The sequence below is a fragment of the Hakea prostrata genome, chromosome 5 (genome assembly GCF_041222555.1).
Source record: "Hakea prostrata isolate BN-2017 chromosome 5, UWA_Hpros_2, whole genome shotgun sequence".
NCBI lineage: Eukaryota > Viridiplantae > Streptophyta > Magnoliopsida > Proteales > Proteaceae > Hakea > Hakea prostrata.
Window position 1 is genome coordinate 4,676,822 of NC_142604.1, and position 17,708 is coordinate 4,694,529.

At 37.1% G+C, this 17,708-nt stretch overlaps 2 protein-coding genes across 2 annotated transcripts; both read right to left on the reverse strand.

Moving 5' to 3' along the window:
• Nucleotides 1-283: 283 nt before the first annotated feature.
• Nucleotides 284-7,789, reverse strand: LOC149014556 (bZIP transcription factor 29-like). Its single transcript, XM_089155832.1, has 5 exons — nucleotides 7,546-7,789; nucleotides 6,034-7,380; nucleotides 5,811-5,943; nucleotides 5,605-5,689; nucleotides 284-2,745 (listed from the first exon to the last, which is right to left on the reverse strand). Exons 2-5 carry the CDS (start codon nucleotides 7,320-7,322, stop codon nucleotides 2,465-2,467), a joined length of 1,788 nt encoding a protein of 595 aa, XP_089011958.1. The 5' UTR covers nucleotides 7,323-7,380; nucleotides 7,546-7,789; the 3' UTR covers nucleotides 284-2,464.
• Nucleotides 7,790-9,808: 2,019 nt separating this feature from the next.
• BPC6 (basic pentacysteine 6) lies at nucleotides 9,809-15,242 on the reverse strand. The gene is made up of 3 exons (XM_089156483.1): nucleotides 15,062-15,242; nucleotides 11,402-11,555; nucleotides 9,809-11,254 (listed from the first exon to the last, which is right to left on the reverse strand). The coding sequence occupies exons 2-3, from the start codon at nucleotides 11,489-11,491 to the stop codon at nucleotides 10,343-10,345; spliced, it is 1,002 nt and encodes a 333-aa protein (XP_089012609.1). The 5' UTR covers nucleotides 11,492-11,555; nucleotides 15,062-15,242; the 3' UTR covers nucleotides 9,809-10,342.
• Nucleotides 15,243-17,708: the final 2,466 nt, after the last annotated feature.

Genomic DNA, 17,708 nt, shown 5'->3' on the forward strand with positions numbered 1-17,708 from the left:
TGAATATACTCAAAATAGTCAGATATAACCAACTTGAATTGACCACTACTAAAACTATGCAGTTTTCACCTATTCTTTACCAAACCTGAATTGACCACTCATTATGCAGTTTTTATGTATTCTTTTCGCTTTTGAGTTTACCTCTTACAAGATAGGAGACACACATTCACGCCACATAATGGAGAATATCTTCAAGAGAGGGCCCAGTAAAATCTAAAAGCTTGCCACCTAGATTATACCAATCCAATGACTAGCATAAAACATTCAATTTTTCTTGGCTTCAACAAATTTATGTTCATATTTGCAGGTTCTGCAGAATCGTAGGAAAGAAAAGAAGAGAAAGACTATTTTTCCTTTTTTTCTTCAAATCAAGTTCTAGTTTTATGGATTTGAATTGGGTAAAATTTAATATTTTATGTTAGTCATTGGATTGGTATAATCCAAGTGGCAAGTTTTTAGACTTCACTGAGCATTCCCTGAAAGATATTCTCCCAGAAGAGGATCCAAACCCTTATCTTAATCCGATAAATACGGCGACACAAGCTTAGATTCACTCAAGGACAGCACGGGCAGTAAAGAAAGCACTGCATGTAGCATGCACTTCACCCTCTGGCGATTTCCTTTGTTCTCAAGTTTCAACTTTAATTCAACACATGATGTCTTATGGGTTCACACCAAATAGGTCCTCTTCCTTCCTTAATAATGGCTAGGACAGGCGTAGTGAGAAAGTTTTTCCATTTTTGGCTTTCAGGGTAATCCCGTGAGTTGTAAGCAAGGCCATAAAAACTTTGATTGTGAAATCTGATTTTCTCTTGAGTAGTAATCATCTTGAATCACTAATACTGGAAGCTCCAGCTAACAGATCATGAGTTCAACCAAGAAATGAATCAATCCAATTCGGGAAGGGCTTAAGTCAGATTCACTCATCAGAACTCATCTCCTGAGAAGACACAATTCGATGATTAGTGTGTGTGAGCAGCAGCAGCAGTAGCACTGCTAAACCATTGAATGACCCACACAAACTTGAAACCAGGGTAACTGAGATAACTGAGAAACACCTACTGTTAGAAATACCTGTTGAGCAAACAGAGGGTCCTAAGTCCTTACCTTTGCAGAGCTCCATGCTTTTGCACCCAAACCCAACAGGAAGCATGCATCAATGACTTAACAGTTTCTATACCAGCTAGAAATAGGGCATGGGGTGTTTCCAAGTTCTATTCTACCTTAAAAGACATCTGAGAGAATTGCGTAATATTGTCAATATCCATGAGCCAGACTGGTAAAAAATATGAACTGCCAAAGGGGAAGCACTGCCAGTAGTCTAGCACCACATAACAACACCTGGAAAATACTAAACCAATGGCATAGATTAAAATAACATACTTCAAGGTGGAAAAACTAAGGCTACAACAAGGCATCTCAAGCTTAGACTTATATATTCTAACCAAAGTTCATTCCCACCACCCTGATTTTAATTCAGGGCCAAGGACTATTGTCCTGACCCTAAGCCCTAAAAAGCCAAGACAAGCTCATTCCCGTCCTAATTAGCCATATCCCTAGCCCTAATTGGCCCTGTCTCTAACCCTGATTGGCCCAATACTTGACCATGTCCTTGACCCTAATTGGCTCTGTATCTAGCCCTGTCCCTAGCCTTAGCCTTGATTGACTCTATCCTCCGCCCTATTCCCATTTCATTGATAAGCATTAAGAACAAAATTAGGGCAAGGGTCAAAAAAAATCATGGACAGGTCAAAACAAACATGGTGGGTCAAAGAGTAATCCCCAGGGGGCCAAAGTATTCTGTTTTCAATGACAAATTAGACTAATGTGTTCAATGAAAATTTAATTTTTTAGGTGCCTGTGTTTTTCAAATATAAAGTGGGAAGTGTTTTTAATGCCTCCATTTTATGGTGCCAATGCAATTTGCTCATGAAAATAGCAAATTACAAGAAATTCAAAATTACACATTATGAGGGGATTCCAAACCACCACTATACATTGAAGAAGAAAAATAAACCACTTAGATATAAAGTAAAAAGTTTGTACGATTCTTACCCCCCAAAATAAAAAAGTTTGTATGGTAATCTTCCCTAAACACATAACAAGGGGGAGGAGAAGATTTTACTCTCCCCTCTATCCCAACAAAATCAACACAATAAGACCATTCAACAACACTTACAAGGGAAATAAATATGACCCTACACTTAAAAATAAATAAATAAATATCTATATGTATATCCCTTATATGATTTCATGCTAACTCGAGATGGAGGGAGGACAACAGGGCTAGCTCCCAAAATAGATCAACTGATGGAATCCCCATTCAAGATATTACCATTACCTGCAAATGCACGTTTCAGAGACGCTAGCAGATATTCAATGGAGAATTGAAGCCACTAAATCTCACAATCAATAGAGCACACCATTCTAATGGGTAGATTAAGGAATCTACTTCCCCTTCAACCTATTGGTTCGATTCATTCTTTGCTGTTGAGTTGGTGGGCTGCTGCTGATTCAGGGTCTTTGGCTGTGCCTGGTTTTGCTGATGCATTGGCTGTTGATTGGGCTGCTGCTGTTTCTGCTGTTGCAATTGATAAAAGTTGAGCTGCTGATTCTGGAATTGGAATATCTGGGAATTTACAGATAACTGCTGAGACAAGCAATTAGAAGAACGAACATCTCCACCCATTTCGGCAGTAGCAAACTTCAGGCGCTGAACCTCCAAAGTCAATGTCTGATTCAGGGCTGCCATTTTTCAAACAACTTAAAACTTCTTGTTCTTTGGTGCTAAACCAATCCAATCACAGTGAATAGAAAGATTTACACTATGTAAAGGTGCCAACAAATCATATAAATGAATCAAATTGGGAAAACAAGTATAAACCAAAATTGAAATAAGATTCCAAGCACGTCAAGGATATCTCATCCATAACATACACAGGAAAAAAGTACACTAGAATCAGCAGAAACAAAGAAATATCAAATTCACTTCTAAGAAGTAGAAACAATATGGATCTCTCTTCCCATGGATAGATGAAGAGAATACCAGAAAGTGCATAGATGTAATTGGAGGCATTACAAAGAAGAAGAAGAAGAAGAAGAAGAAGAAGAACACATTATTTCATTATTTGGCTATCTTCCCATATGGGAAGAAGAAAATATCAGATAAGTTGATGTAATTTGAGGCTAAGATTCCCTTGGAAGGACAAAAGCATTATAGAAAACGGTAAACCTAAATTAGATGCAACAGAAGATGCCTTATCATAAGTTAAAAATTATAACAAGCAGTCTTATTATAAGTTACAAACAGCACTAGCCCCAACCATCTTAAAAATTTCCTTATTCTGATAAGGAAAATTAACAGATAAAACTGTATTGTCGAGGAAACTAACACAAAAGAAAAAAGCCAAGAAAAAAAAATCGATAGTGATGTAAAACCAGCTCAGGTCTCTCTCAGTAACACAAGCGAATACATAAGAAGGTTTAAAGTCTTTTGATCAGTTTTGAAGACTTGAATCTAGCAATGATTCATCTTTCTAGAAAGCTACCATCCTACAGAAGATACAATGAACACATCTGGAGCCATAAAAGAAATAACTTGTCAACTCTCCAAATGATCAGACCTATGCATTTCAATGCACATAGAGCAACAAAACAATTCAAGGTCAGGCAGACCAGCAGGCCAAAGTGTTTGGAACCATATGTAAGTTCTTTGGCTACTACAGTGAAATCATATATTCCTGATACTAAAGGGATCAATGGCCAAGCCTTTCAGTTATGAAGAGAGTTGGGTTCGATAAGCAATGGCTAGTATCAAAATTATGTCCATCTCTAAAAACACGGTACACCCAACATTTTTGAGTTTCAACCCTTCTCACCTTTTAATTAATCTAATACTGACTTAAGAACATTTAAACAGTATCAAAATATAATCTAAAACAGAGATAAAACACATGCAATAGAAAAAAGAAGTCATATAATAATAAAATCAGGCAATCAACAAGATTTTCCAAAGGAGTGAGAAAATGCATTTTATCCTATCCTTTTCTGTATTCTTCATTTTGTTTTATCTTTCAATCAACCTGTGTGGGAAATTGTTGGAGATCAGAAGATTATTCAGGGAGTACATCTACTGCAGGAAAAGGTGTTCAATCTCCTATTCTGTCCAACAATTCAATATCAACTTTTGAGGATCAATTCTACAACAAAGGAAGGCTACTCAATCAGAAGATCTGATCCATTGAAGCCTCCTATTCTGGATTCCTGAGATTTTACCACTTTCTGCCACCTAAGAATCGATTATGATTGACTGCTGTGATTTGTTACTTATTTCTGAATTTACTGATCATGTTTACGATCCTGCCTGGGGTTATAGGACATTCATGATCCAACCAGCATTGATCACCTTCAATTAACCATCCACGTAATCAAAGGAATAGAAATCCCAGGTAGTTTAATGCAAAACTATTGAGATCCAATAATATTACAGTCTCTTGTAAGTGCTAAGTATTTTTTATGTATTTTTGCATGCAAGCATCCCACAGAAACCTGTCTCTGATTCATTCAAAAGAACTGCACCAACTCGGTGAGATCCAACTTGGTTCTTTTGTCTGACCAAGTTGGACTCCAAAACCAATTTCTAGAATCATTTCTTTAGTGGCAGAAAGAATAATGGTAGAAAGATCGGAGAATAGATAATGAGCACACCAGTAACCTTAATCACACACAAGGAAAGAGCATACTACGAGGAATAGTTTCCACAACCAAAAGAAATGAAGACATATTCGACTAGTTCTGAGTGCCTAACCTCTACCAATTTAATAAGCCAATTAAAGTGATCCATGTAGAAACATGGGATCAAATGCACAACAGCTATCTAACTCAACCAGATGCTTATTTCGAATACAATAAAACCATTTATAAGATTTTTCCACCCTGTTAATACACCAACAGGTTTGAGCTTTCAACAAGTTTAGAAGTCTTTATATCTCCACAATTGAGAACTGTTGGTATGAAACTTTATTGCTAGCTAGATGGTGGCAAGGTAAGTTGGTAACATAGAAAGCGTGCCCACAAAATTTGAAATCAATAAGCTTGCATATGGTAGATGTTACCATGGATTGGAAAATAAGAGAAACTATTCGAAACTAGACATGGTTCTATTACCATTATTATCATCATTATATTATTATTATTTGAACACATTTACACGAATAATTATTTTGTAAAAATTGGTAAGGCCTCGCTGGGGCACTCATTGGCTTTTGACATTTTCAAATTGATAGTTCTTTCACCAAGTGTAAATGAAGTTGGACTAGTCTTAAATACAACACATCACATGGACAGATGATTCTTTTTCAGAACAAAATAGTGAATTAAGTAACCAAGGCAATAAATCATCAACAAAATAAACCAAACGTCTAACTTGATGGATGCATCACTTGACAGGAACATGCTGACCAATATGTCAGCCATCACTAATGTGAACAGATTAAGCCTACTCACTGCACCCAGACTCAAGTACAAAATGTGCTGATTAGCACAAGATACATGATAATTAGTGTTGTCAACCATTAAATAAGAGAGGACAAAAAAGATGCATACCATCTCTGAGTTGAGCCTGTTGTTCCATAGCTTGAAGACGGAACTTCAACTCATTGTTCTGGCTTGTGAGCCCAGCAGAATCCCTCTGAAAAAACAAGAGAAACCTTTAGTCACGTCTTCTTTTTCTTTTGGAAAATTTAATTTTGGTTTTAGTCATTTTAACTGAAAATTATACAGGAAAAATTTTTAGCATGTCATGTATCGACCTGTAACATGGTCAACTGTGCAGACAATGTGGTGGCTTCTGTCTGAAGTGTTTGCACCTTGTGTTCCAGTTCTGAGATGTACCTCATTTTCCGCTCCTTGGACCGAGCAGCAGATTGTCGATTTGCCAAAATCCTGGGATCAAGACATTAGAAATTAGGGAACATAATATTGCTGTACCACTAACAACTTCGTCTACCTAATAGATTGTGCAGAATCTAACACCTTTTTGCACGTTTGGGATCGGTCAAAGCAATCTCAGCAAGTTTTTCATTCGCCATAATCTTTTTCAGCTCAGCCCCACTGAACTCGCCATTCCCAAAACCTGAACTGAATGTAGAATTCCCGTCCAATGAATTGCTGTGCGAGTGTTGGACCGCCAGGTTTCCAGGGGATGGTGGTAACTTAGGCGACTCATCACCAAAGCTATGCATCTTCCCGATGAAGCTATCCATAGAAACACTTCTCTGGTGACGGGTGGTCGGAGCAATGTCCCCACCTGCAGTCCTTTTGGTACCTTCCTTCCTCTCAGATGAAGAACTTGGGTTTGAGCGACTCATGCTGTTGATGCTCTCATTGATGCTGCTTTCTGCTTCATTCTCACTGCTGTCAGCCCCATTTGTTTTTGTACCACTTGCCCTGCTATCTAAATCCTCGCGGTTCTCAGGACATTGTTTCTCTTCAGTTCCAGATGAATTCAGCGAATCCATGTTGTCCCAGTTCATGTAAGCAGAGAAAAAGTCATCCACGACTTCACCTTCAGATTTTCTCTCCCCCATACCTTCACCATTGCTGTCACCATCTCTATCCCACTCCGATTCCCGTTTCACCATTTGAGTCGACTTAATCATTCCCGAGTTCTCTCTTGGCGCTGTTGATCGGTCCAAAACACCCTGACCCTTAAGCGGAATGAAAGGAGGTGAAGATTGGATCATAGTATTGAACCCAAAGGGAATATCACTGCTAGAGCGTCTGTGGGCTTTACGAGGAGGGAGGCTGTCACTGACACGCCCAGAATTACCTTTCGCGGAAGATGATGGAGGTGGGGGTCCTTGGGACTGAGAGCTCCCATCTCGATCTTCCATTGAAACATCAGCAGAAACGGTGTCAGATAACGATTGCGATGAGGAGTCACGGTAAGGTGAAGGGCTCAGTGGAGGCAAATTATCGAGAGAGAAAAATGCAGGCTGTGACAGAGACCTTGAATGGGAAGAACCGGTAAAATTCTGAGAGCCAAGCTGCTGAGCAGCTGTTCGAGAGACAGGGATCTGTGCATAGGGAGAGACAGGAGGAAAATGCGGGTGTGATGGAGGTATACCAGGTCTCTTATTGTTATCCGGACTGAAATTCTGCGAAAACTGTCTGAACGGAGCACTAACCGACGAAGTGTTTAAATGAGGAAGTTCGAATCGTTTGGTCGACGATGGTTGTTTCGGAATTGAAGACGACGAAGTTCCAGACGACGACTGAAGTCTCTGTATCACATCATTCCGAACTTCTTCCGTTTCTTCCATTTTCTCACTCTATCCACAGCTTTTCAGTTCTAAAGCTTTCAGGTCAACTGGTCAAAACCTAAAGTAAAACCGAATGATCAAATACAAAGCCGTCGAAAACTCAAACAAACAAATACGTCCAAATCAAAAAATAAAGAGATAAAGCGTTCAGGATTTAGAACAAAGACTATAAAGCATTGCTTCGTCGATTCACATTTTGCAAGGAATGACGAAAACTCAGTACCTTGCCACCATAACAAGCTTAAACAAGCGCAATGCCGGTTGACCGACGAAGCTACACCTGAATTCTCCACCGGAATTCAGCAGCGATTCGTTCCTGGATCCAAGAATGACAAATCCATTTGAAGAACAACAAACAGAATCAGAAACTCCAATGCCGGAATTGATGAAGTCGTCCACACGAGGAACTCTCTCCCTCTCTGAGTGTCTTTCTCGAAGGTCGAAAGACTACTCACTCTCAAGCCTCGAGGCGCTCTCTCTCTCTCTCTCTCTCTCTCTCTATAACACACAAATCCGCGTGAATTTAAGGAGAGTTTCATTTAATGTTAATTTCAATTGAATTTGATACGAATTTGAATTTCATTCCGAATGGTTACTTTCTTTTTCTCGCAAACTTGCCTGAATCGCTCCTCCATCTGCGCAGATGATCCAGGGCTACAAGTTTCCATGGATAAATATACTTTGGGTCTAAAAACGCCTTCACTTTTTACTGAAATGACATATATGTCTTTTTCATCCAATCGGAAAAAAAGGAAAGTAAAATGACATATATGTCTATTTCTTTCTTTTTCGTAAATGACATATATGTCTACTGGTTAACACTCCCACGTACTTCTCTTCTCAGAAAATAGAGGAGAAAAATGTCATTTAATAAACACATACAATATTTTTCTTTACCATCTTACCAAAAAAAGAAAATCTTTCAAACACAAATGTCTTTAATTTTCCTTTTATTTTCTTGTGGTAGTTATCTTTCTTTTATTTTTTCATGTCAAATCAAATATATATTTTCTTTAATTCTTTTCATAATTTAAACAAAATAACATTGTCTACTTTCCCCCCTAAAAGAAAGAAAAAAACATCTAGGTGTATGAGTGTATCACATATTTTTAGTTGGATAATTACCACTTATCCATCATAAAAGTCATGGCATGCTTTGCAAATTTTCGTTTGTCGGTGTTTTGGTGTGGTCTTACAATTCAATGCACGATCAGATAACCACCTTCCTATGCATAGTCTTCGTGTACTGCCTTATGGGTATTTCATACACATTTTTTGGAATACGACATATAGATTCAATCATTACGACAATAAAAAATAGTAGATTTCAGATCTGTAAATGCTATATGTTGTGATTCGAGAAGGATACATGATAAATAAATTTTATTTACCAGAGTACTCTTACATACATGCATGTTTTCATTGGTCAAGCTAATGAAAAAGAGAAATATTTCTCATACTATATATCTGGATAAAGAAAGGACTCAATGTAGATGCTAAATTGCTAATTATCGGAGAAATAGTTTTCAACATTAAGTTATTTTTTGTGTAAAAATCTCTTACCGAAACACGTAAAAAGTGGGAAAAAAAAATTTATTTGAATGGATCAATATGAATAAAGTAAGAAAATAAAATAATGAAAAATCAATTCAAGACGGCTTGACTATAAGGCACTTTCTTCTTCCAATTGTAATTCAATCTTTCAAGATAATTGTTATTTCTTTCTTGTTATGAAATCATACCTTATCCATAACTTTTCTTTCCATGATTGCATACAAAATATTTTCTTCTTTCTTTCTCTTTTTCGTAATCAAGATGTTTCCTCAAACCAAAATGAAAGAAATGAAACATATTTTCTTATTTTTTACAAAAAACATAACATAAAATTGCGTGTTACGTGAAAAAGTCTTTCATGTAATCAATGCAACCATTAAACCATAGGCGTATATATAGCTGAACAGCTATAGAATAAATCAAACCGTTGAATTTATTGAATTAAATATGATTAGCGGGCGATCCAAATTTAATCCTACTAAATTTAATGGTAAGATTTCTATAAGCGTTCAGCGTTCAGCCAAGCAATTTATATAATCGTACAGCCACCACCTTTCCTAAAGGATATATTAATTTATGAATATTTTTTATTGTTTAGTTGGTTCATAAAATACATGTCACTATATAAAAAAGGATGAAAATCTTCCATGGAGATGAAGTGACATCTTGTCTATCTAACAAGCAAAGAACATTTTACAAAAATATTACCAACCACCTGTAGATCAATAGTACGAATAAGGTCATAAAGTTTTAAGTGGGTAAACCACTTTTTCCTGTGTATCAAGATTGATCCATCACTTGTTTTCTTGTACTCTTTTAAGTTCCATTTTGCTACCAAAGAGAAAATTGCATTTGGTAAATATTTTAAATAAATAATTTTATGACTTATTTGGGTAGAAAAATAAAATAATTTTATAAGTTCAGAGATTTAACAAGCAATATGAATAACATTATTCAACAAGTAAACAATGTAACACGCAAATACAAATTGCTTTACTGATAAAGAGAAACACTTTTCCACAATTTAGAATGCTATTCCTCTAATGTATAATCCCATTAGGGTTGTTTATAGGAATGATATGGTTTCACAAGTTTCACTAACATTTTATATTTTTCTTAGAAATGTTTGTCAGTTGCTATCTTTAGTCTTAACTACCTAAATTAGTTCAGCCCTTTCTCCATTTGAGTAGTTTGCTTAAACATCCAATAAAAGACTAATCTGGGCAACAAATGTAACTAGACTACATTAGAACCAAAACAATTATATTCAACTTTCAAGATGGGGTCCTGGTTTGGCCATGTTGCAAATTAGATAAAATCACCTAGACACTTTAAAGTCACAACACCCCATTTCATACTTTCTCCAGCAGACTAGATAAAACCCAAAGGACTAGTAACACAGCATCTGCCATCATGTCCACTCTCTCTAAAATATGCACAACTTGCATATATTAAGCTCATATAAGCTACCTGATGGTAATGTAGCGATTTGTACCATGTTTGGCCCAATGATTCTTGAGATCTAGGGGTGTAGACAAGTCATGGCCCTCCGAAGCCAAGCGGCTAAGCAATTTTGTGAAGACACTGCCCGTCATCTTACGCCCACCAACGCGAGCATGGCGCTTGTTGGGTAATGCAGGCAAGGGATACATAGACAATGTGGTCGTACAGCACGCAGATTGCCAACCACCGTTCCCCCATTTGTAGCACTGCTGGAGTACTCCAGTGCATGAGCAAACTGGCACTGGCATGGTTGCTTCGTCAAAAGTCACCCGGTTCAATCCTAAATCATGATCCTTCCAATCTGACTTCGTCAATATTGGCTGCTTCTTACGATTCTCAGCTCCACCACCATTATCATGGCCATTCTTCCATTCAAGTGTCTGAGCAATGGTGACCTTGTTTAAGTCTTCACCCTTCTTACCCTTCCTCGGTGACTTGAAAGACTCTTTAAATAAAACAGTTTTGATTTCTTTCCTCATACGCTTTGCACGCAGTGGCTTGACATCTTCAGCAGCGTTGGTTCCTGATATAGGTATGCCTTCAGCTACATGATTCTGCCTCACTTGGTTATGAGATTCTGTTAAGTGAGGTGGATGATGGCGCACATTTTTTGTCCCACGCAGGCCACTGCATCCTGCTTGGCATGGTGCACCACTGCCATTCATGACATTTTCCCGATATTCAAGGGCAGACAAGGCATTTTCCCTATCAATTATGGCATTGTTCCGCTCTGCAATTGCAGCATCTCTCTGCAAGATAGCCATGTCTCGCGCAGCCACAGCAACCTTTTTTTCAGCTATGGCCAAATTCCTTTCTTGGATTGCAGCATCCCTCTCAGCCATGATAGCCATCATCTGATCTTGGGGGACCATCCACTGCAAGAATCAAATACAAAAGGACCGTGAGCAGCAAAGAAAAGTGAAGAACAATTATTTTCTAAGCTTTTTTACATGTAGGACTGCAATAACATCAATAACTAGGACTTCATGCCTTCTTAGCATAAAATTTATGGAGATCAATACCTGTGAGTGTATTGCTTTGAATTGATCAGACTTTTGTCTTCCATTTTCACGATGGCCACCATCACCCATGTTACCTTTTGCAGTTATCATACAGATCAGTTTCTAGCCTCCACACTATGCTGATTGAACTCCCAACTGATATTCCAAATCTTCTCTGGAAAAGAAGTGAACAGAAAAATCCATCAAAGCAATCTTCCGCAGAATATAAAGCATAGTGTAACAACAGAGATCACTGGGAAGATGTAAAACAATAAGAGAACTCCTTTTTGGATCTAATGGTGACCTATAACAGAAATGTGCACCTCAAAAGCTTTTTCTTTCTTCCCAGCCTTTTCAAATTCCTCTTTCCTAACAATTCCATCATGTTTTGACCCTCTTCCAGGGGAAAATGTCCATTCTATTATGACAAAGGTAACAAGGGACAAAGCATCTCATGGAAATGTGAACTATATGAGCAGTGGTAATAAGAAGAAGACATACTCTTTATTTTCGATCAGATTTTCCAACCATTTTCTGGGCAACCAAATTCCAAAAGTGGGGATACTTTTAATTCATCTTACTAAATGATAAATTTCTTTGAGGTGCTTTCTGCGAGTTTTTTGCCAATAATCTTTCCATGGCAGCGCACGGAACTTCCTTCTTTATTTTTTTATTTTCTCACAATCCTTTTTCTTATCCAATCCCACTTGTGGAGAACCAAAATAAATCCTTATAAGCAAACTATAAGAAAGGCAGATCAAGTTTTGATGAATTAAAATAAGATATCAGATCATGAGCAACAATAGCAAAGAGACTGCAGACCAAATCTTTATGAATAAATTGAGATTTCATTAAGAATAAGAAGACAGAGTAAACAGAAGAATACAAAGACTCCTGGAAGCAAATAATAGACAAGTAACAAAAGAGACACCTCTTTCAGAGCCTCACATCTTGCTATCATCAAATATTACAGCAGTGTCCATCCCACCCACACACCCACCAGGAGAAAAAGATAACTTCCTATTAGAAAACAACACAATGAACAATTTTTAAAAATTAAAAATTGCAGTCCAATAACCCCACAAGTGCAGTGTTGGCATTCTGGTTCTAGAGTTGATAAAACTCTTTAAAAAAGACACCTGAAAATCAATTGGTGGGTGACATTCTCAAACTGAGAGACACACCCAGACAGAAATACCATGTCAAGAATAGCCACATGCACCATATGGAGGTGTCATTTCTCATCATCTCAGCAGCATAAAACAACCAATTTTGCTAGCATCTAGATGCCGTAAACTGCCATAAAGAAAAAAATCAAATTCTAAACCAATTGTACACCAAACGAATACTACATGACAATTCCTCACTAAAAACACCGTTGAGCTCCAATCGAAGAGCTGACCAGTCGTCGTCACCAACTCCAGCAAATAATCAAGTTACGATAATATGCAGATTACCTTTTTTTCCTGGGAACAGAGCATACCATTAATATTAAGGGATTTTTCCTGCTTTCGGTTCATAACCATCACTGAGGTTTAGTGGAACCGTATGATATTACTCTCTTTCAGGTGACAAATGAATCTTCCCTCTCGATATTGGAGGCTAAGTCTCTAAGCCTTAAGTAACAATATTTATTCCTGGCCTAAAAATAGGTACTAAAACCTGCAAGATGCAAGATTATGAAATGACAAGAACTTGTAATTTCATTAGGAATAGGCTGCACCACTAAAGAACAAGTCTTAACAGTGAGGTTAATTGCATATGCCTTGATTCAGAGGCAAGCCACAGCATAAGAATAAAACAAATAAGGCAAGCCTTCAAACAGATTGCAGCTTGGAGAACTGCATACACTGTCCCAGGAGTATCAATGACTTTCAAGGCTAAGACAATGACTCAAGATAAACAGCAAAGGTTTGACATGTCGCCAACCACAGCTTGCAAAACGCAACCTTTCAAAATTCAACCCTGCTACCTGTAAGGTTGTGAGACTGTGTCTAATCTATTTATGACTACTTTTGGGTGAAGGACGGAGGAGGTGGTAAGGACAAGTACATAACTAGCAACTTTTTATTTACCCAGGCACTCGCCCTTGGACATGTTAATTTCAAGCATGTATGTCTTTGACAAAATACAATAACCCTTCACATGCAACACCCATCGTACACAAAGGTCATCATCTTTGGGAACCATCAAACTAGAAATTCCTCATTCACCGGACAACAGATTCAATAAGAAGTTGTTTAGGTCAGGATTGCCATAGAAAATGCATATGTAACATATCACTTGCCCTTTGAGAAGTCAAGCATCCAGAATATTGGAATCTCCTTTCTTATTTCTATTCTTCTTTCCGCAGAACACTGGGAAAGAAGTTGAATTCTTAAACACTATACTAGGATTTTGATAAGAACATCAACAGGCTGGTTCACCAACAAACCCAGCAATTCAGATGCACAGCATCACATTCAGGGCCTTTAAATCCGCAAGGTTGCCCAGAAAGCTTCACTACCTGAAATGCCCATATATAACCACAAAACAAGAGAAACAACCCCCTCCCTGAAGTTGTACTTGATTACAGAGTGACAGACTGGAACAATCAACCAAGCGCCTTGGTTGAGTTCATCTTGTGCACTCTTCTTAACAGACCAGCACAACTTCAGGGACTGCAGTCTATCAGCACCTACGGCACTTGACCAAGATTTGTATGACTTTCTAGTGGCTCAACCATATCACAGACCAACAAGTACTTTGCATTGTATAATCAACTCAAACGTGAAATATGTAAATATTTTTTTCTAACAAAATTAATGATAAGTAAGAGATTTTGATCATGGCTTTCAGTATCAGTATTGGCCGTGAAAGGGGTTGTATTTGAACTCTTTGCCAGTGCAGACTGATATTCAAACATAAATGTATCAACAGTGGCTAACACTGGTTCTGATACAGTGTACTAAATACTTGATCCAAGTTTTTCTTCCGCTCCATTGTCCAAACCCGATTTTGCACAAATTCCTCAAAATCCCCGAGCAAGGGTTTAATCATATTCGAAGCATGATGCTTGGTGCCAGATTTTCACCATAGGTTTGAAATGTTAGGTTATTACTACGCCAGTAATACTCATCAGAGGTCTTTCAGAAACGTCTGCAACAGTAATGATAACAAATTTCAACAAAACAACCAAAAAACCTAATATGATCACTCTTAACGAACAAGTAGATTTCAAAACGCCTTAAGATGCACAAACAACAGTCAAAATAATAATGAAACTGACGGAACAAAAGAAGAAGATCAAATACTAACTAACAAAGAGAACAAGAAGCAACATCATAAGGGGAAATAAATAAATAGCAATGAAAGCAAAGCATTATTCACCTGCGAGATGATCACAGACCGGTTCAACATGCAGGAGGAAGAAACCCGCCAATCATAAGTATGGAAATCGACAAGTCTTAAACCCACAAAAGCTAGGGTTTTGGGGGGAATGTAGAAGTACTTATCTAAATCAAAATCAAGCGCGAAAAGCCGTAGTACACTAGAAAATGCTGGCATAATTTGTGCTGAAAATACATACTTCTCTCTTCTAACTAAACAGAACCAACCCCATTAACAGAAGAAAAAATATAGAAGATCAATGAAGAAGTGATCGATCAAATGAGAGGGAAGCGTGAATAAATTTTAGGTTACCTGCAAGAGTAAGAGATGAAGGAGACGAAATTTATGGATACTACTAGAAGAAATGCTTGTCTGGTAAGTGATAATCACTCAAATGCAGCGAAGCCATCTACACGTCTCTCTACCGGTGCTGCTACACTTCTGCTACGGACTCTGGAGTCCTGAAGCAATCTCTCTTCGAAAACTTGGCAACAGTGATTGGATATGGAATTAGGAGCTGCGTTATTGTACATCGCGGTATATCCTTGTTTGATATTTCGGATTTTTTATCGGTGATTTTGCCACAAGTGACAAAATACAATGCCGATTGCCTTATCAGCTTCTCTATTCAGATACCGATCGTGTGGCCCCGGTGCAATGTATTGATCGGCGATTTTGTCACACGTGGCAAAATACAATGCCGATTGCCTTATCAGCTTCTCCATTCAGATACCGATCATGTGGCCCCGGTGCAAATTATACTGCGTACACTGTCCTATATTTACAACTCTTCCAGAATCTAGAATAATATGACCTACGAATTTATTCTGCTCTAACCACTTTTCAGATTCCAAAAAAATTGGATTTTTTATTTTTTATTTTTTATTGTATTGTATCTGAGGTTCATCCGGGCCAGCTTACGCGCACCTTGATTACATCTACATATGTTTGTCGTCCGCAAAGTTGAACCCATGACCTTTCCACTGAGAAGTATGAATCTTACAACTCTACCAACCCTGCATTGACCAGTGTCCCCATATTTCCATAGTAAAGATTGGAGGGAGGAGTTGTTGGAGTGTGGATCATGTCCTCAACGTCGTTACAAACACAAGTTATGTGGGCCAACTAGCAGTGCCCCCGGATTTTTTTTATATTTTAAATTATACTTATTATATTTTGGTTATTTTTCTCACTTTACATGTGAAATACCACTAGTTGACCCTTCCAAAAATTAAAAATAAAAAATTAAGATAAAAATAATGGGTACAAATGTCATTCTTAATCTTTATCTAATGGTTTCATTAAATCACTAGTTTTAAGTAATACAATATTAAATTCTAATTAAAAACTAACTCACGATCCATGAATTTCTCCCTATATATTCTCATATATTTTCATTCTTATTTATTCTCACATGAATCTCCTATTTTATTCCTATTTTTTCTCACTTTTTTTCTCACACGTCTCACAAAATAGTAGAGTAGTTAGCAGACATTTGAATTTTCCTAAATCTTCTCCACAGTTATTAGGTATGCACTCTCTCTTTCTCAAATTATTCCTCTCTCTCTCACACACTCACGATTTTTCTAGTATTATTTTCATAAAAAATATAATTTTTTTTCCATTGTTATTTCTTTCTCCTAAATTTTTTATTATACTAATAGCAATTTAAATCTCATTAGAATTCAGCCATTGAGTTTATCATATCTAATGATAATCATTGATTTATTTTTTAATCCTAAATTTTTCTCCTAAAATTTCATTTCCTATTAATGGAAATTTAAATCTCGTTTAGGATTTCAACCATCAGTTTTATCATATCGATTCCTAATCATTTAATTTCATTTTTGAATCCTAAAACTTTCTCATAAAGTTTCATTCTTACTAATAGCAATTTAAATTTTAAGATTTTTCAAAGTTTTTCTCCCACAATTTTAGTCCTTACTTTATTTTAACTTTTTTTATAATTTACTTATAATTGTGGGACTCATCGTTGGCCCACATATATTCGGCCCCCCAACATTCAATCCCGGCTCCGCCCCTGCCAACTAGTAAAAATAATAAAATATTTATAAATAAAAAATAAAATAAAAAAACTCCATCACCCTAATTTTGTAGATTCTCCTGTAATTTGTGGGTCACCACTATCGGAGAGCACTGTCGAAGTAAGCTCCAAACTCGAGTTGGTGAGTCTAAAGAGAAGTCTTGGTTATGACTCTTGTTGAATTTGTGATTATGGAGGCACCGGGGACCATATGTTGGTAGTTATTGGATCTTAAAAATACCATGTAACATAATTTACGAATCACAATAGATGCCTTTTTTTGGACAGCAAACATAAATTTCATCTCCCCCTTCTTAATTAGTTAAATGCAAATAACCTGTACTTTTTCTAGATGGTGACATTGAAGTTTAGATCCTCTCCTTTGAGAGGCTCTCCCAATAAATACTAAATAAGTAGTGATATTCAACCATGTGTAATATTATAATTCAAGGTTTAGACTAAACCCAATGAATGTCATTTGATATTATACGTGACTAGATCTTATAATTCACTGGACACTCGTTGGGAGATTCTCTACAATGAGAGTAGTCACATATATGATATGTATCATGCTCTCTTGTTTTTTAATTATCATGTTAATCTAATGCATCCCATGAAAATTACCCATCAAGTGATCAATGTGATGTTTGTGTTTTCATTTAAACCCTAAATTGCGATTCCCTCACATCGTAGAGGTAGGTGGAGAAGTGCCCCTTCACTCATTCCCAATAGCATCATTTAGTCTTTTTTTGTTGTTAGATAAATGAATATATCTTTAACCAAAGCCCCATAGAGGGGATAAAGAATGAACAAAAGAATAAGCACACTGAAGGAAATGGAGGGTGAGATTACAACCTACTAGCTAAGAAGAAATAAGAGCTTAAACCCAACAACAATAGTCTTGTTCCTTGGGAC

Excerpts from the sequence above, each read along its gene's own strand:
- LOC149014556 (XM_089155832.1), bottom strand. The coding sequence starts at position 7,322 with ATGGAAGAAACGGAAGAAGTTCGGAATGATGTGATACAGAGACTTCAG. Across the intron at positions 5,690-5,810 it reads CACAGTTGACCATGTTACAG|AGGGATTCTGCTGGGCTCAC; the intron begins GTCGATACATGA and ends TTGTTTTTTCAG. Across the intron at positions 2,746-5,604 it reads ACAGGCTCAACTCAGAGATG|CCCTGAATCAGACATTGACT; the intron begins GTATGCATCTTT and ends GAAAAATGGCAG.
- BPC6 (XM_089156483.1), bottom strand. The coding sequence starts at position 11,491 with ATGATAACTGCAAAAGGTAACATGGGTGATGGTGGCCATCGTGAAAAT. Across the intron at positions 11,255-11,401 it reads TCAAAGCAATACACTCACAG|TGGATGGTCCCCCAAGATCA; the intron begins GTATTGATCTCC and ends TGATTCTTGCAG.